Here is a 25986-nt window from a genome sequence, read left to right as displayed (position 1 = left end):
CTCCGCTTGCGGCACCAAAGGGGAAGGCCATCGGGGTGTTGCAGCATAGACTGGCAGAACACCCCAAGTTGCTGGATCGCAGACGCAAGTCCCCCTCACTGCGACCTTGGGACCCGGCGCCGCACCCTAGCTCGCCGGCCAGCCAGCCAAGATCTCTGTCAAGATCCCCTCCTACTAGGTGGGGGACTCAGGACTCATGGTGCCGCTCCCTGTACCACCGTTAGCGACGACCGTCTGGCCATAGGTTGCCTAGATGCTGAACACCCTCTCTCAGAAGGTCTCCTCCTCGTCGGTCCCCATCCTGGAGGGCTTGCTCGGGATCTCAGCATCGGTCACGCTCACCCTGGTACCGCTCTGGCAGGCGGCACTACGCCCCGTCGTTCGCCTACCAGGGTCAGTAGGCAGACTCAGGCCTCGATGGCCCTGCCATGGTCACCGGAGGGGCAGTGGTCAAGTTCGGACCATGACTTCAGCCCATCGGCGAGGCGGGGTGACTCCCCTCCGACACGGGAGACTGAGGCGGCACCGGCTGTGGTGCCGACGCAGCAGGGGCCAGGGCTTCCCCACTGGCAGTACTGGAATCCATGGGAGGTGCTGGTGATGCCGGTCCAGTACTCCCAGGCCACATCGGACAAGCCGGCCAAGGTGCCACTGGTGCCGCAATCGGAGCACGGCACCACGATGGAGGCGGAAGCCACTCCCTGTACTCTGGCGCCGAGGGAGCCCTCCCCTGACAAAGAAGGGGATGACACCATCCCTCAGGCCACTCAATCGTCATTGTCGTCCCCAGACAAGGCAGTGGCCGGACCCTCCCACACCAGCAGTCCCCCGGACGGTTTTAAGGAGCACCAGGCCCTACTTAAACTGGTGGCAGAGAATTTGGGCTTGCAAATCGAGGAGGTCGCTGAAGAGGCAGACACCTCTTCAGTGTCATCGCGGCCACCACACTGGAAAAATTGCATTGCCCATCCACCCAGGGGTACTCAAGATAGCCAGATTGGTGCGGCAAACCCCCTCATCTATTCCGCCAACATCTAAGAAAGCAGAAAAGAAATACTATGTCCCTGCAAAGGGCTTGGAGTATCTGTATACTCATCCCCCCACAGCATCACTGGTTGTGTCCGTAGTAAATGAAAGGGACAGACCGAGCCACCCCAGCGGAACGCCCAAAAATAAGGAGGCCAGGAGACTACTTATTCGAAAGAAAAGTTTATTCGACAACCAGCTTACGGTTTAGGGTCTCTAACCACCAGGACTCGCTTAATAAGTTCCCGGGGGCCCTCCCAAAGGAACGTGCCCAAGAGTTCACCGCGGTGGTGAGCCCTCCAGATGGCCTGGGACGCAACAGACTCGGCGGCCAGGGTGGTCACGTTGGTGGTGGCCATGCAGCTCAGCTCCTGGTTGAAGGCTTCTGGGCTGTCCCAGGAGATGCAGACCATGGTACAGGACCTGCCATTTGAGGGTTTGGGGCTGTTTTCTGAGCTAACTGACTCTAGGCTCCATGGGCTCAAGGACTCCCGAGCCACCCTCCACTCCCTGGGTTTGCACACCCCTCATACCTCCTTGCTTTGTCAATTCAGCCCCCCCATGCCACTTCCTGACCTCCTCACACAGGACCGCAGCCACACCCTGCATCCGGCAATCAGTTCCCTGCACCTTATGGCATGGCTGCTGCATGAGTGAACGAGGAGGAAGAGCGTTGCTCGAAGTCCGTCCAGTAGGTCCTACTTAACAGTAAGAAGCTGTCCACTAAAATGGCCTACTTGGCGAAGTGGAAGAAGTTTTCTGTGTGGTCCTTGGCCTGTGGGACCCATCCGGTGGAGATTTCCATCCAGGACATCTTGGAGTACCTGCTACACCTTCAGGAATGAGGCTTAGCAGTTTGTTCTCTGAAAGTGCACTTGGCAGCAATATCAGGGTTTCATCCACCCATCCAAGGGAAATCGGGTTTCTCCAACGACATGGTGAAAAAATTTCTGAAAGGACTTCTCCTCCTGCATTCTCCGGTCCAAGAGCCGGTCCGCTTGTGGGACCTGAACATGGCTTTAGCAGCTCTAATGGGGCTTCCATTCGAGCCCCTTTCTTCCTGTCCACTGCCCATCCTGTTTCAGAAAACTGGATTCTTGATAGCCATTACCTCTGCCAGGAGGGTGTGTGAGTTGCAAGTCCTGATTTCTGGGTCTCCTTACACGCAATTCTCCAGGGATCAGGTTATGCTCCGGCCACACCTGAATTTTGTATCCAAGGTGGACTCTGTTTCATTTGAACCACATGGTGTATTTGCTTGTATTTTTCCCTAAGCCGCATTCCTCCCCGGAGGAACGATGTCTCTGTATGTTGGACGTTAGAGTGCAGTAGCGTGCCTCACACTCTGTGTTGGCTCTGCTGCCATGCACTAAAAGTTCCTTACTGCGCTCCTAATCTACTCCCATTCATAGCAGGTAGATTGAAGCGCTCTAGTGAACTTTTAGTGCATGGCAGCAGAGTCTGCATGGGCACTTAGTGCCTGGCAGGCCAGTGTGGGTTAAATGTATACCCCTGCTTGCTGTGAACTAACTTTGTTTAGACAAGTCCTTATGCTAAAGTGTGTGCAGTAAATCTATAAGTAAAGTTTCTAATGGAGGACTCTGGAATTTTTTTTTTTTTTTAATTAAAAAATCAGCATTATTATCTTCATTTACAGAAGGGGTAACTGAGACAGAGAAGTCCTTTACAAATGCAGTCCAGTTTACCTGGTTCTCAGTGCACTGCACAGCTCTCTGGCATTTTTTCAGCACTGTTCTTGCAGCCTTAAGCTTAACCAGGGAGAGCAAGAAAATTCTCTGTCAGGCCCCTGGACTCCACAAATGCCTCATACAAGACGCTGATGAGGGCATGTCTGGATGCAAATGTTGCACTGGTTTAACTAAACCAATTTAATTTTGTGAGGGCTCTCTTATATTGTAAATCTGGCTTATATTAGTTTATCTTGCATTGGTAAATTTACAGGTGCAAGTTAAACATATATAAGCCAGTTTTAAAGTGATATGAGTCCACACACAAAGTTGCACCAGTTTAACAAAATCAGTATAAAATCATTCCTTCAGTTAAATTGGTACAACTTTATGTGTAGACCAGGCCTTAGTGATTTATAGTTAAGGCTAAGATTTTATCTTGGTTATTTTAGTAAAAGTCACAAACAGGTCACGGGTAATACACAAAAAAATGGAGTCCCATGGGGGGGACAACTGACAGGTCGAGCCCCCTGCCATGGCAAGGGCCACAGCCCCTGCTCCAGCAGCCGCAGCGGGGGACACAGCCACAGGGGACATGCAGGCCCAGTTCCAGAGCTAGCCACAGCTGCGGGACAGGGGTGCGTGGCCCCGACTGCAGCCTCTGTCAAGCTCCACCCGCAGCGAGGCAGGGTGGGGGCATACACGGCCCTGGGAAGCCACAAGGGAGGCGTGTGGCCTCAGCTACAGCCCCCAGCGAAAGCCACAGGACTGGGGCGCATGGCTCCCGCCAAGCCTGGGACACTGTGGGGCTGGGGTGTGCGGCCCCCGCCAATCCCGGGATGCTGCGGGGCTGGGGCCCAGGGCCCTGGCTGTAGCCTCCAGCGGAAGCCGCAGGGCTGGGGCTGTAGGTCCTGGTTCCAGCTAGCCCTAGTTAGTTGCAGGGCAGGGGTGCACAGTCCTGCCGCCACCTCCTCCTGAAGCCCTAGAAGTCACGGAGGTCCGGTAAAGTCATGGAATCTGTGACTGCTGTGACCTCCATGATAAATCGTAGCCTTATTTGTAATGTGACATGTAGGGGATGGGGTAGTGTTAAGAGATTGCCCTGCCTAGTGCGCCTCTGATTTGCTGTGTGTATATGAATAAGTTGCCCTGGTGTCTGTCCCTCCAAAACTTTGACAGACTCTTCCCAGTGGATGCTTTTTTATTAGGCTTCAGGAAGGAAAAGTTGGCTGGGGTCAGGGTTTTGAATATTCCTTTTCCTCCACAGAAATCTCAGGCTTTAGACGTTTGGCTCCTGCTGATAGTTTCCTGTGGATACAGAATTTAGATGTTTTTCCTGCATTGACTTTTCAAGGAATTAATGTTCTTGATAGTGATTCTAGCTAATGCTTGGAAAGTAACAATGATACTAAATAGTAAAGCCCACTGGATAAGAGCTGCTTTGTATAGTACAGGTTCTTGCTCTTTTAGTCCTATGTTTATCTTTGACTCTTGCTGAGGCTATACAGTTGGATGCAGGAATCATTGTGATAAACATTTCCGGTCCATATAGAATCTGTATCTAAGTTTCTGCTAACTGTCTCTTGAAGATTATTTTGTGAAACACTCTCTCTCTTGGCCTCAAGATCCAATAATCATTTCTACAAGGAATTGTTCCCAATTATGTCTGTCTGTCTGTTTTTATTTTCTGCAGTCTTGGCCATTTCATCATCCAGTTAATAAAAAGTTTGTTCCAGATTATTACAAAGTGATCATCAATCCAATGGACCTAGAGACCATCCGCAAGGTATGCAGCCATTTAAGAAAGTGTTTAACTCTGTTACTCATGTATTTCTTCACACAACTCAGTCAATCTGTGAACTCTTTGCCAAAGGATTTTGTGAAGGCCAAAACTATAACAGGGTTCATAAAAGAACTAGATAAGTTCATGGAGGATAGGTCCGTCAATGGCAATTAGCCAGAATGGGCAGGAATGCAAAACCATGCTCGGGAGTGTCCCTAGCCTGGGAATGGGCAACAGGGGATGTATCACTTGATGATTACCTGTTCTGTTCATTCCCTCTGGGGTGCCTGGCATTGGCCACTGTCGGAAGACAGGATATTGGGTTAGATGGACCTTTGGTCTGACCCAGTATGGCCGTTCTTATGCTCTTATCACTGAGTAATCTCTTCCAGAATATCTCCAAACACAAGTATCAGAACAGGGAGACCTTCCTGGATGATGTTAAACTGATCCTTGCCAACAGCATTAAGTACAATGGTAAGTAATTCCAATATTAGCCCCGATCGTTACACTGTCCTGAAACCATATCTGACCACTCCTAAACCCTTGCACTACTTTAAAACAGACAGTGCCCCAAACCTAGTTATGTTAATTAGCACCTAATAATCTTTCTGCATGCCATGGGATTATGGTTAAATTTCAGAAGTCTAATTCTTTTGTTTAAATTTAAAAGAATTCAGTTGTAATTCTGTAAACCTAAAGGTCACTTCATGTCAAACGAACTGTACTCTTTATAACCACCTGAGATTGGTGTTGGAGGGGTTGGAATGTTTATGACCGAGCATGCACAATGCAATCTGTCAAGGTTGGTTTCAAAAAGAGCCAAATTTACAAAACCCTGCAATGAATCCCCACCCTTTCCTCCTCCTCCTCCTCCTCCTCTTTACAGAAGGATCAGCACCTCCATCCTGGACTCCTTTGAGCGATCAGAACACACTGTCTCCCTCACTGACAAGCATCCTGACTTATTTCCTCCAAACCCTTCCTTTCTTTCTTCTAACATTCCACCTACCATAATCCATTTGCAACTCTAACTCAAGCCCCTTTACTGCAGCTGTGTTCTTCAGTGCACAAGTCAGTTGGCTCACAGACTTGTTTAGTAAAAAGAACAGGAGTACTTGTGGCATCTTAGGGACTAACAAATTTATTTGAGCATAAGCTTTCATGGGCTACAGCCCACTTCATCAGATGCATAGAAATGGAACATATAGTAAGAAGATATTTATACATACAGAGAACATGAAAAGGTGGAAGTTGCTGATTCCCATCACTGGCCTTACAACAGGAACTTCTCATGCACAGTAAAATCCTATGGTCTGGAGATTGACTGCTGGTTTAACCATGCCCATACAGGCCACAGAAGTAGCTGAAACTCTGTTTTGGCCTTAGACTACTTCACCTTTGTAAGACCTAGAACTAGGTCACATCCCCAGTCTGCTGCTTCAGTAGGGTAGAGCAAACTCCTTCTTTCAGCAGCTCCGCTATCGGGGGTATGGTTGGGCCATGAGCCTTTGGGTGCTAGAGGCAGTTCTTCCTCTGCTCCTCTCTCCTTCCCTCCTCCCCTCCAGTACATTGGACCTGGATTGTGACTGTGGTCATCTCCTGATCCGTACGGCCACATGGGGTACACTCTGTACAGCAGGGGGTGGGCAATTATCCATGCCTTATCACCGGTCTTTGCATACCTTAGCTGGAGAGATTGGCCAAAGATGACTCACTCATGATCTGCTGGCTTCATTGTGGCAGAGTCACTGGGTCACAGGAGGGTGTGGGGCAGCGTCTAATGATTCTGTAGCACACTAGCTATGGCTAGGGTTGCCAATTGTCTAATCACACAAACCCAAACACCCTTGTCCCGCCCCCTGCCCTGCCCCTTCTCCGAGTCCCTGCCTCGCTCACTCCATCCCCCCCTCCCTCCGTCACTCGCTCTTCCCACCTCACTTTCACTGGGCTGGGGCAAGGGGTTAGGGTGCTGGAGGAGGTTTGGGGTGCAGGCTCTTGGCTGGGGCAGGGGATTGGGATGCAGGAGGGGGTGCAGGCTCTGGGAGGGAGTTTGGGTACAGGAGGGGGCTCTGGACTGGGGAAGAGGACTGGGGTGCAGGCTCTGGGAGGGAGTTTGGGTGTGGGAGGGGGCTCAGGGCTGGGGCAAGGGGTTGGGGTGTGGTAAGGTGAGGGGTACAGACTCTGGCCGGGTGGCGCTTCCCTTGGGCGGCTCCCAGTCAGCAGCGCAGCAGGGCTAAGGTAGGCTGCCTGCCTGCCTTGGCCCCACACCGCTCCCGGAAGCGGCTGGCACATCTCCGCCCTATGGGAGCTATGGAGTCGTTGCACGGGGCGGGGGGCAGCGTGTGAGACCCTCTGCCTCCCCTTCCCCCCAGGGGTCGCAGGGTCGTGTCGGCCGTTTCCGGGACAGAGCCAGGGCAGGCAGGGAGCCTGCCTTAGCCCCACTGTTCTGCTGGACTTTTAGCGGCCTAAAATCTCTGTTTGGCTTCAGTAGCTTCCGGGAGATAGAGCCTGATTCTGGGAGAGTTTGCAACCTTAGCTATGGCTAGAGCAGCAGACTGCACTGCTAGAATGTGGGACATGTGATTGATTCATGATTGACAGGCCATTAAATCCCCCGTCCCACACTCTACTCCTGTCAACCTGATTCCAGCCACACTGCACCTAAACCTGAATGCTGCCTCAGTCTGCTCCTCAGGGGTTCAGTCCAGCCAGAGACACTCTTGTTTCTGAATGAGACGCTGCTTGCACAATTGCGTAACCGCTCCTGGCCTGCTCATTACAGCTATCATGGGAATTATGCTTGGAGTGGTGTGGGGGTAGGTCAGCTACCCACTGGAATAAAAAATAATATCCACAAAGTGGTAACTCAGCCTGGCACTGCTGCCTTGCAGCTAGTTCTTGACGAACAAAGGCTAGAGGAGGAAACCAAAGAAAATCTGCTCCAGAGAAAACATCAGGCGGTTGACACTGCAACTAAGCTCTGCCCTCCAGCATCTCCTGCAGCTCTGCTGGCTTCAGAACGTCTTAGTCTCCAAGCATTTGAGCCTAGTCAGTACTGCTGAGAGGAGGGCTTTGGTCCTAAGGCAAATCTCTACCTCTTTGTTTGTTTTCTGGCTAGGCATACACACTTGTTTGAGTCCATTGGTTGCCCTCTTCAAACTTGCTTTTGTTGAAGTGTGAGAACAATATGCATTGATACGTCAGATGATCAAGAGGAGGTCAGTGATCCTAGAAGTCCACCCTCATTGACAGAGCAGCTTGACATCATTGTAGCTGCTCTCTCTCTCTGAAATCAGAGTAGCTGACACAGACTCGCTACGTGAGATGCAATACACCTTTTTCTGGCATGGAAAAAGTGAATGAGACAACCGTGGACACAGGATAGGTTTTTCAGTCAAAAACTCATTGCAACATTAGAATGTATCACATCACTAAGAATATCTACCATAGGTGGCTTTGCCAACGTTATCAGTACGTATGCCCCAATGCTTTCCGTTGTTTCTAAAGCGAAGGACTTGTTCTGTCAGCAACTTGATAGCATCATCTGTAAGCTACTATTGGGTAGCAACACTATCTCCTGGGAGACTTCAAAGCTAGAATCTTCTCAGATCATGAGATGTGGCTCCTGTGCATTGGCCAGCATGGAGAGGGAAAAATTAATTACAATGGGCAAAGACTACTGGAGCTCTACACCTACCGAGGACACTGCATTACTAACACCTACTTAGAAGACATATGGATGTTCACCGTATTCACAGTTTTCAGAGTGTAGACTGTGACACAGACTATGCACTTGTATGCTGCAAAATGTAACTTTCACTACAGAAATTTCATTGTACCAGACAGAGCTGTTGCCCATGCATTAACATCAACAACACAAAAGGCCAAGGAAGGTGTCTTCAATTCTCTGTGAATCTCAGGGAAGCAAGCTATGTCACTGATTGCATCTCCCTGAGAGCTGGTGTACCATGGAACACAGTCAGAATGAATATCCATATAGCTTTAGCCTTAGCGTTTGGTAAAAGGACTGTAGAGGATAAGCACTGGTTTGCAGCATATTCTGAAGAAATACTTCCAGTTATTGAAATAAAATGCACAGCATATGTTCACCACAACATGAAATCCTCTCCTGAAGTTTGTGCTAACCTTAGTTTGACCAAGAGCTACTCCTGGGTGCGTTCTGCACCAAAAAAATTAAAAATTCTGCACACATTCTAAAATTCTGCAGATTTTATTTATCAAAATAACACTACATCATGCCAGTTTCAATTATGTTGGTCATTTATTTCAAAATACCTGTCAGCAAGTAGGTCTGTAACAATACAGACACACACACAAATTCCTCCAGGAATAGAGTTAAAGAAACCCCTATGACTACCCAGTTCCTGTTTCTCTGCCCCCTTCCTCCCTTCCCCAGAGCCCAGCTTGGGGGCCAGACACTCAGAACCCCTCCCTCCCAGAGCCCAGCCGTGCCCCCCCCAGCCCAGATACCTGCACCCCCTCCCCTGCTAGAGCCCAGGTGTGGGGAGCCCCCTTGCCCCCCCCCCCTCCCAAGCCCAGGGATCCAGATTGAGAAACAGCCTTATGCTCAGTCCCAGGGTTGCACAGAGTTTCCTGTGCACCACCCTCTCCTTCCCTCGGGGCATGCTGGGAACTGCAGCTGCCAGGAACCCTCTAGCTCCCTCCTGCTCCCCCCAGCAGGGTCTTCTGTGTTCAAGCTGGGTTCTGCGGGGTCCAGTCGCCACTAGCAGTGGCTAGCAGCACTGCAGCCCGTTTCTGTGCGGGAAAGGAAATTCTGCGCGCACAACATTAATTTCTGCAATTCTGCATTGCGCAGTGGTGCAGAATTCCCCCAGGAGTAAAGAGCACATTGCAACGAACAGCAAGGCAATGTGTTCAATAATACTGGCTTGTTCTGTGCAAAAAGATACCAACGTCCTTTGAAAAAGGAGTTCTAAGAGGAAGGTAGATGGAATTAAGAAAGCAGTTGGCCCTTCAGCCAAGGTTGCCTCACTCTAATGAAAACATCATCATTGACAGAAGCAATGCTGGGTATAATACTATCTCAGACTCTATTCACAGAATCCACTGTTTCTCAAGCAGTCTTCACCATCTCTCATCTACCCAGCAACAAATTTGGCTCCCTTTTTTGTTAAACCCATTAACCCGAGTTACAGTTATATGGGGGAGCAGTCTGCTGAAACAACGAGACTTTCAGCTGCTGCTGTGGCATGCTCAGGGATGATTACACTAACAGTCATTCTTTAGACCAAAGTATTCGCTGCTATGAGAAGAGACATTTGCAGTATGTTCAAACAGTCCAATCTCCCCATTTGTCCTCTTGTATTAACCCTCTTCCACTTCCCTTTTACCTCAGATATTCTCCTTTTTCCATTCTCTCACTGATTCTCCCTATGGCTCTCTGGGTTTTCAGTACTCCTCCAGTCCTCATGTCTTCTCTCCCTCTGCTGTGACTTGCCTGTTTCTTCCATATCAGCTTTCCTCAGTGTCCTTATTCTAAAACATGTATATTCTACCTTCTGCAAGGCCACCCTGTATAACTTCTTAAAAGGACATTGTCAACTTAAAAATCTCACTGCTAATGGATAATGTTTTACCTGTTAGTGTGAAAGTAACATCTAAGATTGGGGATGCGGGGGGGTGGGGGGGGAAGGGGAAAGGACTATTTTCTCTTTTCTTTAAACATTTGGCTGGACTTTGTGCATGTCCTTCTCACTGTTCCCCTGTTAGCTTCCATGGTTTCTGTGGGGCTTTCATATGAGCGAGACCAAACACTTAAAAATGTTTGATCACAAAAAAAAAATCACAAACTCAGGCAAGTGGATGATCTGAAATTAGTAGTAACTTTTTGTTTTAAATTGACACACTTTGTGTTGACAGTATTCCTTTAAATTCCTGCATCCAATATCTCTTAAGTTTCTGAGAAGTATTGGGCCATGGAATAGCTTTCTAAGGAAAGTTAGTGGTAGCAGCTCCATCAGTTGATATCTTAAAATTGGACTGGACAAAGCACTTGAAGACATACTGCAGTGGTAGACTGTGACGTAGCAGATCTTTTCCATTTGATTCTCTTACCGCCTTTGTACGAAAGGAGTAAAAATGTGGGGTAGGAGTAGTGGCGCTCTTCCAAATTCTGCCCACAAAATACATTCTGCAAGAGAGCTGCTCACAGCAGATTTAGTTCAAAATATGACAGTGTTCTTTCTCAGCTCTGCTGCACTTCTTGAGCGTGGTTTCCCCTCAGTGGGACTTGAATATGCCTGGGGATATGCTCGTCTCCTTTGAATCTGGCTCTTCGTTGAGTGGGGGAGGGGAAAAAAGAGATGTGGTATCTACTCACTTGTGGCACCAAAATGAGACTTCCCTCTCTTTCCTTTCTTACATGCGGCATGAAATAGTTAATGTTGTCTTTTCGATTGTAATTAATGGGCATCTGAGTTTAATCTCACTGAGATTAATGGGGTGACTTGCACTTCTCAGAGCTTTTCTTGAAGGCTCTCCACAGATCCATGTAGACATCTCTGCATCAGTTATTTTGGCTCACATTTTGAGGTTTTCTTTGCAACCATAACAGCTAGACAGTTTTTTTTTAATGTTCGCCAAAATCTCAGTTTTCAAGGTAGCAGCTGAAGAGAGCTGTGGGTTTGTCATAACTCCACATGAATCCCAGCCCTGCTGTAGGTTGTTTCTGGTCACAGAAAAATCAGAAGACAGGTTGTGGGGTTTACTTATTTCATGGGCTTTGTTAAAAAATCATAAAGTGCTTGTTCAAAGTGCCAGCATTGAGGAGAGCTCAGACAACATAAGAAGATGTGGTTCTCATTGCAGGGCCGGATAGTCAGTACACAAAAACTGCTCAGGAAATCGTGAACATCTGTTGCCAGACGCTGGCTGAGGTATGTGGTCTAGTCTGTTGCAATGTATTTGTACAGTTAACTTCTATTTCTCTGCAACCTTGACAAACTTTATTTTTCTTAGTATGATGAGCATTTGACTCAGCTTGAGAGAGACATCTCTACTGCTAAGGAAGCAGCACTGGAGGAGGCAGATTTGGAAAGCCTTGACCCTATGACCCCTGGACCCTACACACCTCAGGTGAGTCTGATGAAGTGAGGTTTTGCACCTCTTTTCAGTTCCTATATCTGTCACTAGGTGTTTGGTCCAGAGGGGCCTCCTGCTGTCTGTTCCTGTCTCCTGGAACATTTTGGTTTTAGTTAAGGATGAGTTCTGTATTGGCTCCCAGAAGGTGGACTGAATAATTAATAAATCATATATACCTAATAAGTATTAGATCATCCAGTCCATTTCCCAGAGCACGTGCAGGATTATTCCTTATGGTGCATACATACTAGTGCTCATCCAATATAGTTGTAAAAGTTCTGTGTGTTAGAAGCCCTGTCATTGAGAAGACTGTTCCACAGCCAAGTACATCTGTCAGCAAGCTTCCCTCATATTTAGCTTAAATTTCATTAATCATATTGCTCTTAGTTATAATCCCATGTACCTCAGCGATGTCCTCCCTTCAAATATCTTTGCTGTTGCATCCTCATATTAAGTTGCTGCTTAGCTAAGCATTACCTATTAAACTCTTTGAATGTGCATAAACCAATCCCTTCAGCCTTCTAGACATGTTCTTTGTGGGATTCATTCCAATTTGACTTCTTAATAAAACTCCCATGTTATTCCAGGTGTAGTTGCACCAGAGCTATATAGAGAGCACTATTCCTTTCTAGCTCTGACACGTGATGCCTTTGTGTATGCAATCTAAAACTGCATTAGTCCTTTTTTGCAGCTGTATCACTTTCCAAACAAATGTCTCATTTGCTGTTCCCTAGATCTGATTGGCTCCCATCTTGGTCTTTTTCAGCATTACTGCTTTTCAGGTTTCCCATCGTTTGAGACTTGGAATATCTTCCTCGGGTATTACTCATAGATCCCCAATCTACTCTGAACAGCTGTTCTCCGTCCTTGATGTTTACATACTTAAAATAATTATCTTGTAAAACTGGATTGCATTTCTGATTAATTCTAAAATTAGTGGATGAAGGGACATGGTTAGGAAAATAGGAATGGCCACACCAAATCAGCCCAAGGTATAGCTAGTCCATTATCTTGCCTCCAAGAGTCTCCAGTACCAGATGCTTTAGAGGAAGGTGCAAGAAACCCTCCGGTAGAGAAGTCGTGGAACACCTCACTGTAGGGAAAGTTTCTTCCTAACTCAGACATATGGTACTGAAACATGAGGGTTTATATCTCATAAAGTTTTAACCTAACCAGGGCCGGTGCTACTATTTAGGCAAACTAGGCGGTTTCCTAAGGTGCCAAGATTTGGGGGCGCCAAAAAGTGGTGCCCCCAATTTTTTTTACAGCGTTCCTACGCCCCCTCCCCGAGCGCGTGGTCGCCGCTCCACTTCTCCTGCCTCCCAGGCTTGCAGCACCAATCAGCTGTTTGGCGCCGCAAGCCTGGGAGGGGAGGAGAATTAGAGTGGGGGCGGCGTGCTCGGGGAGGAGGCAGAGCAGAGGTGAGCTGGGGTGGGGAGCTGCCGCACGGCTCCCGGGGAGGGGGGGGGGTCGCCTCAGGGCGGAGGGGGAGGGGCGGGGAGCTGCCGCAGGGCTGGCGGGGGGGGGGGAGCGCAAGGTGGAAGTTTCGCCTAGGGCGTGAAACTTCCTTGCACCGGCCCTGAACCTAACTAATAAAACCATGGACATTATAGTTATGTTGGAGGATGTGCTAGCCTCCCTTTATTCAGAGAAAATGTAAGAGCCACTACGCTCCTTTATGGAGTAAGGCATATGAGTATGAGACAATATGTGTAACTACCCTAAACAAAGGACACATGCAAGGCCAGTCAGAAGCAGAGCTATGTGGATGGAGGGGTTTGGCTAGGGGTAGATTGCAAAAACTAGCTGGATGGGGGTGGGTGTCTGTAACAGTGAGAAGCAGCCAAAAGGCAGGCAGACAGGACCAGAAAAAGCCACAGAGACAGCAAGAAAACCACTGGCAAAATGGCTCTGAGAAAAAGCCAAGAGAGCTTTTTGGGCAGAGTGCTGGCTAGAAGCTGAGAACTGTGAGCAAAGAGAGTGCCTCCTTTTGCTTGATTCTTTATTTTGGGAAACAGTAGGTTGTGGATGTTCTGAGTAAATAAACAAGATTGCCTCAAAGAAATAACTATCATCAATTTTTCCTTCCAAATTAAACAGTCTGCAAGACCCCAGATATTGGGGTAACATTATGTACATTTATTATGTACATTTCTAATCCCTTCTGAGTACTGCAAAGTTCTTGGCCTCACTATTTTGTGGCACAGAATTCTACAGTTTGTTCTTTAGATGTATATTATAGACCAAGGGTCGGCAGCCTTTCAGAAGTGGTGTGCCGAGTCTTCATGTATTCACTCTAATTTAAGGTTTCGCGTGCCAGTCATACAGTTTAATGTTTTTAGAAGGTCTCTTTCTATAAGTCTATAATATATAACTAAACTATTGTTGTATGTAAAGTAAATAAAGTTTTTAAAATGTTTAAGAAGCTTCATTTAAAATTAAATTAAAATGCAGAGCCCCCCGGACCGGTGGCCAGGACCCGGGCAGTGTGAGTGCCACTGAAAAACAGGTTGTGTGCCGCCTTCGGCACGCGTGCCATAGGTTGCCTACCCCTGTTATAGACACAGCTGGAATCTTTGTCTGTACTTAAGGATGCCTGATGCATCCCACAAGAGACCCTGTTTTCAGTTGCTTATAACTTTTTGCCAAACTTTAACTGTTCTAGCTGAGATTTTTCCATGCCAATTTCTGCATCTAGATGAATTATTTTTGGAAAACTTCAGTAGAAATAGTTCACCTGTTTCCAAGAACAAAATGAAGGAAAAATGCATTTTTGCGTATGTTAAAAAACAAAACGAAAAAAACCTTAATCATTTAACTGAGAAGCTCTAGTCTCGCCATGCTTTAGACTCCATGCGGCCCGCTGGGGCTCACTGTGCGGCCCGCGGGGTGTGAGTAGGCAAGCTGCGGGTGAGGGAGGGGGGCTGAGGAGGTGAGCGGGCGGGCAGTGGCGGGGGGTGAGTAGGCGAGCTGGAGGGGTGGGGGGCTGAGGAGGCAAGCGGGGGGGCAGGTGAGCCGGCGGGGGGGGGGGGCTGAGGAGGCGAGCGGGCGGGCAGTGGCGGGGGGTGAGTAGGTTAGCCAGGGGGCTGAGGAGGCGAGCGGGCGGGCAGTGGCGGGGGGGCAGGTGAGCCGGCAGTGGGGGAGGAGGCGGCTGAGGAGGCGAGCGGGCAGGCAGTGGCGGGGGGGGAGGGCTGAGGAGGCAAGCGGGCGGGCAGTGGCGGAGGGTGAGGAGGCGAGCGACGAGTCGGTGGCTGACCTGTTCTACTGATCTGGTCTGGCTCCCAGCCCCTCTCCAAGGGTTGCAGCTGTCTGGAGGTGCTGCCTTCCACGCCTTCCTCATTCACACCTCATTCATTCAACAGGGCAATTGATTACAAAGTGGGGGGAAGACCTTATTCTACTCCTAGCAAAAAGACATTTTTCTTTTACCTTAATTATACTACCTCAGGGGCCCGCTATAACATATTACCAAGGTTCAATACTGCTGTTTCAGCAGGGCGGCGCTGGGGAAGGAGGGTTTTTTTCCACGGGGCGGGCAGCGCTGGGGGCGGGGGTTGTTTTGGGGGGGGCTGGGCGGCGCTGGGGGGTGTTTTGGCAGCACTGGGGGGGGGGGTTGTTTCCGTGGGGTGGGCGGTGCTGGGGGGGGGGTGTTGTGTTTCGGGGGGGCTGGGTGGCGCTGGGGGGGGGGTTTGGCGGGGCCGGGGGTTTCAGCCCTCAGCTGTTTTCTTTGGAGTAATATGGCCCTTGCCGCTTTACGAGTTGTGCAGGCCTGCTTTAGAGCAAGGCATTGAAACTTGGAAGGGATATACTTTTTGCTATTCCTGTGGAAAAAGCATGCAACTTTGTTCCAGTTTGTAAGTCTTCAAAAAATCTGTCTGCACATACTCAGTAGATATTTGATAGTTTGGCGGCAAAATTCTCTGAAGATTCTAGCTGCCCAGCACTGCAGGAGCTGAGCACAACTCTCCCTGCAATTGTACCTCTCAGTTGCAACAAGTAATTTCTTTCTTCTCTACATGGGTGTGACAAGATCCCCAAGATACAACTTGGAACTGTGGGACTGCTGTGCCCCCTTAACTCTCCAGCCTGGGCTGTCTCCCACAATGCTTTGCCAGTGACAAGCAGCAAACCCTTCCAGGTGCTGCTGTTATTCAGCCATCACCATGTGGAGACCCACACCCAGCTAAATTGCATGAAGGCTCTCTAAGCCACTCATGAATTATACAGAGAGAAGCACCAGCAAATGGCCCCAGCCTTGCACGCCGGAAGTACACCATCTTACACTACTCAAGACCTTCTCTTGAACAGTGCAAGCTCATTAATTAGCTCACCATTTCATCAAAGGAAAGTGGACATGCATCAGCCTTTGTAATTTGAGCAGAGTCTCCAAGCACTTTAGACAAATTCACTAGTAAGGATAAAACATTAAAATAAGTGTATTAACTACAGAAGATAGTATAAGTGGTAGGTATAAAGGTCAGAGATAGTTACCTAAGAAATAAAAGTAAAACTGCATCCAAATCCTAAACTATTAGATTAAGCAAGATTTGAATCAAACAGCGTTTCTCATCCCACTGGATTTGTAGGCAGGTTACAGTTCTTAATATGCAGGCTGAATTTCCTTCTCAGCTTGGGACCAGTCTCTGCAGTTCAGAGTTTGTCTTCCCAGCATAGGTGGGGAAGGAGAGAGGTGGTTTCATGGTGCTACTCTCTCTTATTTTATATCCTCAGTCTATGTGCCTGGAAAAATACTGGCCCAGACATATCCTGGTGGGCCTTGCTGAGTCACAGAGTTGAGCAATCCTCATTGTGTGATGCTTGTGCAACTGTGTCTTATTAAATTGTAGATCTCTTGTTTACAATTCCCCTGCTAGCCAATGGTCGTTTGGATGTGGATTATCTCCTTTGTTGAACTGGAGAACTAGCAGGGGCGACTCCCAAACTCTCAACATACTTCAGTAACAGCCATATAGCAAAATCTCATAGCTTCATACACACTAACAGTATACATATTTTGGCAGAACAGTGAGTTTCAGCAAACAATGACCTTTCATATGATACCTTGCAAGTCATGCCTTGTATGAAATATCATAACCCTATACCAATGATGAATATGGGGGTTACAGGGTACTACTTTGAGGTTCAGTACATCACAGTGGGTCTGGTGGGCCTACCTGGAATATTGCATTTACTTCTGGACACCCAGTACTAACAAAATGTAGAGACAATGGAAATTCAGAAAATATGAAGGGCCGGGACAGATTACTTAAAATAAAAGTTGAAGTTAAATAGTCGTTGCTTATGCAAATTAAACCTAAGGTGTGTATATGGGGGAAGAAGGATAACAGGCAACACGTATTTTATGGGTGTAATCCCCCAAACGGGAGACAGGAATGGTTTAGGATCATACAAGGGGGTATGTCTAGGAGTAATGAGTGAATTTAAGAGGGGGAGAAACTAGGCTAAATATCAGGGGAAACTTTCTGATGGTAGGATGTGTCAGGCTGTGGAACAGTCTTAAAAATGAAGTCATAGAAGCACCATCCCTTCACAATTGGACAGTAAATGTACAACTGAGAACAATCCTTGATTGGTCAGAGGAGGGGAGAAAATGTCATTTTCCCCATAGGACATTTCAGTCAGTTCTTTATGTCTCTATGGGTGGTCCACCATAGGATGTGTGCATGCCCATGCGCTCTCAGTCAGAGACTGTAAATAGCCATGTCTGCAGGTCCATGCCTGTGCAGAGCACAGCCTCATGCTCCCATGCAAGGGCATATCAGGGAGGTGTAGATCTGTCACTATTCCAGTTTCTTCTCAACTGTCTGTGGCTTGAGATTGAGTAATTGTGGTGTCTGCTGCTTTCAGCTACTTCCCACCTTTCTTGTGTACTTCCCTTGTTTATTTTATTTTATTTTTTATTTTCCTAGTTACATTTTTCTTAGTTATAGCACGTTTGTGCTTCCTTCCTCAGGTCTTTTTCCCATAGCAATAGGTACTCTATCTCCAGTGTCTCGGAGAAACTCTCATCCTGTCAAAATGTAAGGTCTGCACAAGGTCCAAAGGCAGGTCCTGCAAAGATAGAGAGGCTAGACTGAAGCTCCTCTTAATGGGACGCTTCATAGCTTCAATGGGGTCCGTTCCTCCCTCCCACCGGGCACATTGGCCTCAACCTCTCAGGCAACTGCAGTGACTTCTGAAGCTCAAATGAGGGGTAAGTCACCTTATAGAGCTGACTCTCAGGAGACCTTGGGTCCGACAATGGGTACTGCCAAGGCTCTGGCTGACACGGGTACTGAAGCCCCGGTACTCCCCAAGAAACCCCAATTGCAGAGACCTTCAGGTAAACAGCACCGAAAAGCCCCTACTGGGTAACATCTGATGCCTCTAGGCACCAAGACGCATCAAGATTGGATGTTTTTCTAAGAGATCTGCTCTAGGAATTATTCTGGGGAAGTTTTATGGCCTATGCTATAGAGGAGATCAGAATGGTCCCTTGTGGCCTTAGAATCTATGCATCTAAAACCAGGGATTTCAAGACCACCTCAAGGGCTCTGGTACTTTCGTCATCTCGGAGCCACAGAGACCAGCCAGACTGGCACCTAGCTCTTTCCCTGCTACCATCCTCTTTGGAACATCAGCGCTGCAAGCACAGAGACATCATCTGGTCAGCCTCTCCGGTACTGTATGCAGCATCTTTAGCCCTGAATCAGTCCCCATTCTCGGCTCTGGTACTGCCTCAGGCGCCTACTGCCTGTTATAGTCCTCCAGATTCCTTTCCCCTGAGGATCTCCTCATCTTGGAGGAACTTAAGTCCTTCCTCTTAAGGAGCCACTTCCCTGGTACCGCTTTGACAGCTGGAGATTGAACCCTTTCACATCGGAACAGGATCTGATCCACTGCCTCCAGCACTGATGCTTGAAGCCCTCTTCCCCCTTCCCCCCCCCCCCTTATCTCGGGATGACACATCTTCAGACTCTGAGGTCTCCATGCAGGGCTCTTTTGACACCATTCCACCACACTTCTCTAGGAACATACCCTGAGAGGACTTTCCAGAGCTCGGCATAGGTCCTAGGTCCTTCGGGCATGAATACCCTTGGGGACCCTTCCCATTGGGCTTACTCGACCACCTTGTCACATTACAGCAACCAATTTTATAGGGTAGCACCTTGGAGGAAACACCAGCAAGAATACTTGATGGTACTGCAAGTCACAGGCACTGTATGCTCGCCCACTGGTACCATGTGCTCCCTCATACCCAAGGAGACCCAGGAGGAGTGGGACCCACTGAACGAAGAAGGCTCTCCCCATTTGACCAAATCCTCCTCCTCCCCAGACCTGGTAATGCCACCACAGCCTTCACATACAGACAACTTTATGGCCCTCCAGAACTCAATGAACCATCTAGCGGAATCCATCCAGATTCCTTTAGAGGAGTCTCAACATTTCCTGGTAGGCATTTTACAGATCACTCCCCAGGTTAAAATCGCCCTACCCATCAATGAGATATTGTTGTCACCTGCACGTATGCTATGGAAAACAACTGCTACTATGCCGTCCACTTGTAAACAGGCAGATAATTTCTGTCAATGACTGCATGTAATTTTTTTTTATCAAGCATGCTCCAGACCTTCTCCTGCCTAGAAGAAGGCTAAATGCTTGGATCTCCTGGGTAGGAAAAGCTATTCCTTGGTGGCTCTTCAGTTTCAAGTTGCAAACTACCTAGCCTTGATGGCAGAATATGATTTTAACAACTATTCAAAGTTTACTTGTTTTATTGAACAACTACAACCAAACCAAAGGGAACAATCTCAAGTCCTCATTTCAGAGAGTCAGTCACCAAAGCTTCCCTGAAAGCCTCTCTTGATGCTGCTGATGTGGCTTCGCGGTCCTTAGCCATCACACTAGTTACGTACCAAGTGTCTTGGCTCCAAGCTTCCAGCCTCCCGAGGGAGGAGCAAAATTATTGTGGAGGACCTCCACTTTGAAGGGCCCAAGCTCTGTAGTGGGGACATGAATGCCTCACTCTACTCCCTTAAACACTCAAGGTCACCGTTGTGGTTGATGGCTGCAACAGAGATGTTTTAAGAAGCCTTAGCACACCACTCCTAACCATTCCAGTACCACCCGCAACAGATCTATACTAGATCTACAGAGCTCGCCCAGAGGGAGGTCCAGAAAACAGGACCACAATGCTCTGCGACAGCACAACCTGTACTTGCCTCTAAAGAGACCATTTTGATGACCTGGTTTGAGGGCCCTGAAGATCCTCTGCTGCACGATTCTGCCATCTTATCTCCCTTTTGGAGACTGCCTGTCCCATTTCCTACTTGCCCGGCATCTCAGACAAGTGGATCCTGGAGTTGGTTGCGATGGGATATTCCATTCATTTCCAGTCTAATTCCTCCTCTCCCCACCATCCCTCTTCAGGACCCCCTCTCGAGAGGTTCTCCAAAAAAGAGGAAGTCCAATCCCTCCTTTATCTGGGGACAGTTGAGCCAGTTCCCCCTGAATTTGATGGAAGAGGGTTCTATTCCAAGTATTTCCTGGTTCCCAAAAAAGGCAGTGACTGGAGGCCAATTTTAGACCTCAGGAAACACCTATGTCCTATCACAATGCTTCAAGATGGTAACCCTAGCTACTATAATCCCAGACTGGTTTGTCACCCTCAACCTCTAAGATGCCTACTTTCATGTGGCTATTCATCCCTCCCACAAGTGCTTTCTGTGCTTTGTTATAGGCTCAGAACATTATCAATACCGTATCCTCTCCTTTGGACTCTCCATGGCTTCTAGTGTCTTTACAAAGGTCCTCTCAGCAGTAGTGGCCCACTTGTGTCAGTGGGGCATCACAGTCTTTCTATATCGGGACAACTGGCTTCTCAGGGGCCACTATGCCCAAGAGACCCAATCAGCAACCACCAAGATCCTTGCCCTGTTTCAGTCCCTGGGCCTTCATATCAATCTAAAGAATTTGGTTAACACCAGTCCAGTGGATAGACTTCACTGGAGCCACACTAGACTCCCTAACTGCCAGGGTGTACCTGCTCAAGGGAAGATTTTCCACTATGTCCTGCCTGATCTCTACTCTACAACACAGTCTCCAAACAATAGGAAGGGCCTGCCTACAACTCCTACGCCACTTGTCTGCATCCATGTTTGTTATGCTGTGTGCGAGACTGCACCTCAGATGTCATCAGGCTTGACTAAGGACTATGTACACCCCAAACAGATGGTCTTTCTAAATGAATCACAGTGCCCCCGCAAGTAGTAGACTCCTCTCTCAGGTGGTGAAAAGACCCACTGAAGGTCTGTGTGGGAACCCCATTCTCATGTCTGCCACCTTTTGAAAATCCTCACACCAGATGTGTCTCTCCTGGGCTGCGGGGCACATCTACAAAGTGCCACAGCACAACAGGGCAAATGGCTCCAAGAGATATCACTCCACATCAGTATCCTGGAGCTAAGGACAATCTGCTGTGTTTGACAGCAATTCCTTTACAGCACACTCTGTAAGGGTAATGTTAGACAACAGGGTAGCTATGTACTACACAAACAAACAAGGGTGAGCAAGAGCCCTGTCCTTATACACAGAATTGCTAAGACACTGGAACTGTGCATCTCCCATCACATAGAAATCTCTGAAGCTTACCAATTGGGCCTTCAGAACAGTTGCAAACTCCCTGAGCAAGAATTTCTATCAGGACCCTATGTGGGAGCTCAACAGCTCCATCTTCCACAGCATCTGCCAAATCTGGGGTCTCCTGAAGGTGGACCTCTTTGCAGTCCCACCCAGTGCGAAATGTTGCCTTTTCTGATTCAACAGACGATACAGCCATAGCTCTTTGGGAGATGTCCTGCTAGTACCTTGGCCCCGCATCTTGCTGTACACTGTGACGGGATCCCAGGGGTACAACCTGACACTGTGGGATTGCTGTGCCCCCTTAACTCTTCAGCCGGGGCTGTCTCTCACAATGGTATGCCAGTGACAAGCAGCAAACCCCTCCAGGTGCTATGATGATCACCATGTGGAGACCCCACACCCAGCTAAATTGTATGAAGGCTCTTTAAGCCACTCAAGAATTATACAAAGAGAGGCACCAGCAAATCACCCCAGAAATATACCGTCTTATACTGCTCAAGACTCCCTTGGATAGTGCAAGTTCATTAATTAGTTTGCCACTCCAGCAAAGGGTGGTGGATGTTCAACAGCCCTTGTTAACCTGAGCTGAGATTCTCTGTTTTAGATAAAATATAAAACAGATTCATACAAAAAAATAGATTTTAAGTGATCATAAGTAGAAGGCAAAAATATCAGTTTGGTTACATAAGGAAATAAAATCACAGTTTAATTCTAACTTTAACAAACTAAGCAAGATTTGAATCCAACAGCTGTTCTCAACCTACTAGATGTTATAGCAGATGTGGGCAAATTACGGACCGCGGGACCGTCCTGGCCGGCCCCTGAGCTCCGGCTGGGGAGCCTAGTCCCTGGCCCCGCCCCCGTGGCCTCCCCTCCCCCACAGCCATGCTGCCGCACAGGTCGCATTCTGGCCCGCCGCTCCAGCTGGGCAGCGTGGGGAGCGCAGCTGGCTCTGGCCGGGTGTCGCGGCTGCGAGCTCCTGCTGCTGGTAAGGGGGCGGGGAGTGGAGGGGTTGGGTAAGAGAGCAGGGAGTCCTAGGGGGCAGTCAGGGAGGAGGGGGCGGTTGGATGGGACAGAGGTTCTGGGGGGGCGGTCAGGGGATGGGGAACAGGGAGGGTTGGGAGTGGGAGTCCCCGGGGGGCCTGTCAGGGGGCAGGGATGTGGATAGGGGTCGGGAGGGCAGTCAGGGAACAGGGAGCAGGGGGGGCTGGATAAGGGGGTGGGATCCTGGGGGGCAATTAGGGGCGGAGGGTCCCGGGAGGGGGTGGTCAGGGGATGAGGAGCAGAGGGTGGTTGGATAAGGGGGTGGGAATCCTGGGGGGGCTGTCAGGGGGTGGGGGGGTGGATAGGGGTCGGGGCAGTCAGGGTACAGGGAGCAGGGGGGTTGGATAGGGGGCGGTGGTCCCGGGAGGGGGCAGTCAGGGGACAAGGAGCGGGGGGGGGTTGGGGATTCTGAGGGGGGCAGTCAGGGGGCGGGAAGTGGGAGGGGGCGGATAGGGGGCGGGGGCCAGGCTGTTTGGGGAGGCACAGCTTTCCCTACCCGGCCCTCCATACAGTTGCGCAACCCCGATGTGGCCCTCGGGCCAAAAAGTTTGCCCACCCCTGTGTTATAGGATGCTTACAGTACTTAATACATAGGCTGTATTTCCTTCTCAGCCAGGGACCAATCTCCCTAGTTCAAAGTTTTTGTCTTCCAGATGATTTTCCATGTGTTGAGATGGGGGAGGAGAGAGGCCAAATGATGATGTCATCAGCCCTTATTTATACTTTCTCTTCAGATGCTAGAAAGATCCTTGCTGTGACGTGGGGATCAGGTAGCCCCCATTGTGTACGTGCCCTCTCTAAGGAATTTCTGGGTGAGTGGATTCTTCTTGATTGGCCATCACCATATGTGTGGCTGGTTCTGGCGTCAATCTGTCTTACAAGGTGCTCCTTTGTTGACACTGAAAGGCTGGCTGTGGGCATCTCCCAACCTCACAGTATATTTCAGTAACACACACATAACAAAACTTCATAACTTCAGATACAATGGTAACACACATAATTCAACAGGATAATAAGGCTCAACAGATCAAGACTTTTTAAATGATACCTCATAGGACATGCATTGTACAAAACATATCAAAATCATATCACAGTAGTGAATATGGAGGTTCCGGTGTGCTGCCTTGAAGGAGCGAGGGCTGATAGCAACCTCCTGGTTGAGACAAGTATGGTATTCGGATTTACTTCATCTCCCTGTGGTTATGCGCCTCTGCCTTCCACTCAGGGATCCATCCCAACTTTTCATCTCTGAAACTGATGGCTTAGCTCCTCAGTGATTCTCGGGCATAGAGTTAAATTGTTCGGCCAATGTTCAGTCAGTCCTTTTGACAAGCAGAAAATCTACAACTCACAAAACTTATCTGCAGAAGTGGAAACATTTCAATTCCTGGTGCTCTCCCCGCTCTTTGGAAACCTCAGAAGCTCCAGTCCCAAGGATTCTGGATTACTAATGGACTTAATGGCACAAAGTCTGTCAATGAGCTCAGCCAGAGTAATCTGGCTGCTATCACAGCCTTCCATTCACCTATAGAAGGGGTTTCAGTCTTTTCCCTCCATCCATGGTCCGAGTCGTTAAGGGCTTACATAATTGATTTCCCTCTGTCCATAACCCTGCTTCCCCTAGAACCTTAATCTGATTCTCAATGCCTTAAGAAAACCCGTTTGAACCAATACCTGTTCTCTCTCCCTTAACACTCCTTTCTGATAGCCATAACCTCAGCCAAAAGAAAGGGAGAACTTAGGAGAATAATTGCAGACCCATCATACCTTTCTGCTGTGACAGGGTCACATTGCGCCCATGTCCTTGCTAAAGTCTTGTCAGAATTTCATATCAATCAAGGGATTTGTTTGCCAGTATTTTAAATCCTCATGCCTTGAGAGAGGAAGCTACTCTTCTGACCCTAGTCTTTGACCTTTACAGGATAGAGACCTTTAGGGCCTCTCCCCGATTCTTTGTATCCTTTGCCAAAAGGGGGAAGTGTCAGCCAATTTCCACTCAGACTTTCAAAGTGGATTTTTGGTTGTATCTTGACATGCTATGAAGTAGCTGGGATACATCCCTCCTCATAGAGTGACAGCCCAAGCTCAGTCTACTTGTTTAGCCTTCCTTAAGGATGGCCTGATACCAGAAATCTACAGGGCTGCAAGCTCGTCCTCAGTTCACACTTTCACCAAATATTACATTGTCATACCTGAGTCCAGAGCCTGACACAGTCCTCCAAAGTGTCTTGGATTTGCCTCCTCAGTACCTGCCTTCATATTGAGATACTGCTTGAGAGTCTGCCTGTATGCTCTTACATGGGAGCACAAAGCGCTGTTCTGTACAGTCGCAGACACTATTTACTATCTCCAATAGAGAGTGCATGGGTATGCGTACATCCTACAGAGGTGCACCCATAGGGACCAAACAGCTAGAATAAGTCAAGTTACTGTACAGGTAAGTAACCTCTCTTTCCTTTCATTTCTGTTCTCTGAATTCTTTCCAATTTGATGATTAGATGGTTCACATAAGAATAGCCAAAAAGTTGTAGGGGTGGTTTTTTTTTTTTTTTTTAACCATACCTTAACATGATACTAAATATTTTTTGTCCTGTTTTTATACTGTGCCCATTCATGTAGTATGCATGTTTTTTAAGTCAAAATATTTTTCTCACTTTTCCTTAGGAGTAAATTGCTTAGTTTAATTATAAGGTGTTTAATAATGAGAGCCAGGTCAAACAAATGTATTCTGTATTTAGTTCTGAAAACGGTGAACTCCGGGGTCATTCTTATCTCTTGTGATAGAGTTCCAAAGTCTTGGTTCAGCTCCTGAGAAAGTTACGTCTCCTGTTTCTCATGTACTTTAGCCACCAGATTTGTATGATACCAACACCTCTCTCAGTATGTCACGTGATGCTTCAGTCTATCAAGATGAGAGCAACTTGTCTGCTATGGACACTCCCACCACTACTCCAGAGAAGCGGGGGACACAGGTCAGAAATCTCCCATTTTTCAAGTGGTAGAGACCTAGGAAGTAGAAGTAACTTATTGGAAGGAGGTGATTAGCTTTGTGGGTCACAGAAGACAAAGACACATTTGTGGCTTTTCCTGGCAGAGGTGGAGGTAGGTGCAGTTAAAAAGGTTCTCTCTATCTCAAGAATGGGGAGCAGAGTCTGATGACTGATTTTTTTTTTTTTTTTTTCCCATCCCTTTCCTTGAAAGGAGAAGTTGGTGAGTTAAAAGGCTCTCTTTGCTCTGGTAGTTGATGGGATTTTTGGTATTACACCGGAATCATATGATACATGGAGACAGTTATAATAGGGCTACAAGATTAGTGAAATGTGGGTCTTTGTGCAGGCAGAGGAACAGTCAATTGCTAGAGCAGCCTTTGAGAGAGCTGCTTTCTTTCCTGCGTCTTGGCTGCTACAGCAAAGAAGGGAAAACTGAAAAGAGGCAACTGGGAATAAGGACTGGTGAAAATCTACTGCTGAGAGAGAATCTGTCTAGGGCCAGAGACCCTCACTTGTACTACTCAGGACGGACACATGGTGACTCATGCTACAAAGGCCTGATGTTAAGTCCCTCTTTAGTTTTGATTAGGGCACAGAAAAAAAATATTCAGCAGGTCCAGGAGATTTTTTTTTTTATTGTGGTAGCACCAAAACATGCTGGATGCTGTACAGACACATAGGAAGTGAC

At 48.1% G+C, this 25986-nt stretch overlaps 1 protein-coding gene across 3 annotated transcripts in view; it reads left to right on the top strand.

The window, feature by feature from the left end:
* Positions 1 to 25986, top strand: part of TAF1 (TATA-box binding protein associated factor 1) — a 113808-nt gene that overhangs the window by 83624 nt on the left and 4198 nt on the right. For 2 of the 3 annotated variants that reach the window (XM_065410457.1, XM_065410455.1), the window contains exons 31-35: positions 4408 to 4500; positions 4890 to 4974; positions 11350 to 11417; positions 11500 to 11616; positions 25155 to 25280. In XM_065410457.1, the coding sequence (XP_065266529.1) occupies positions 4408 to 4500; positions 4890 to 4974; positions 11350 to 11417; positions 11500 to 11616; positions 25155 to 25280 (489 nt within the window). Of the gene's footprint in view, positions 1 to 4407; positions 4501 to 4889; positions 4975 to 11349; positions 11418 to 11499; positions 11621 to 12697; positions 12700 to 25154; positions 25281 to 25986 lie in introns of all 3 variants that reach the window. The other variant, XM_065410456.1, reaches the window with a different exon arrangement.

This window comes from Emys orbicularis, chromosome 9 (genome assembly GCF_028017835.1).
Source record: "Emys orbicularis isolate rEmyOrb1 chromosome 9, rEmyOrb1.hap1, whole genome shotgun sequence".
NCBI lineage: Eukaryota > Metazoa > Chordata > Testudines > Emydidae > Emys > Emys orbicularis.
This window is presented reverse-complemented; position numbering and strand designations above follow the sequence as displayed.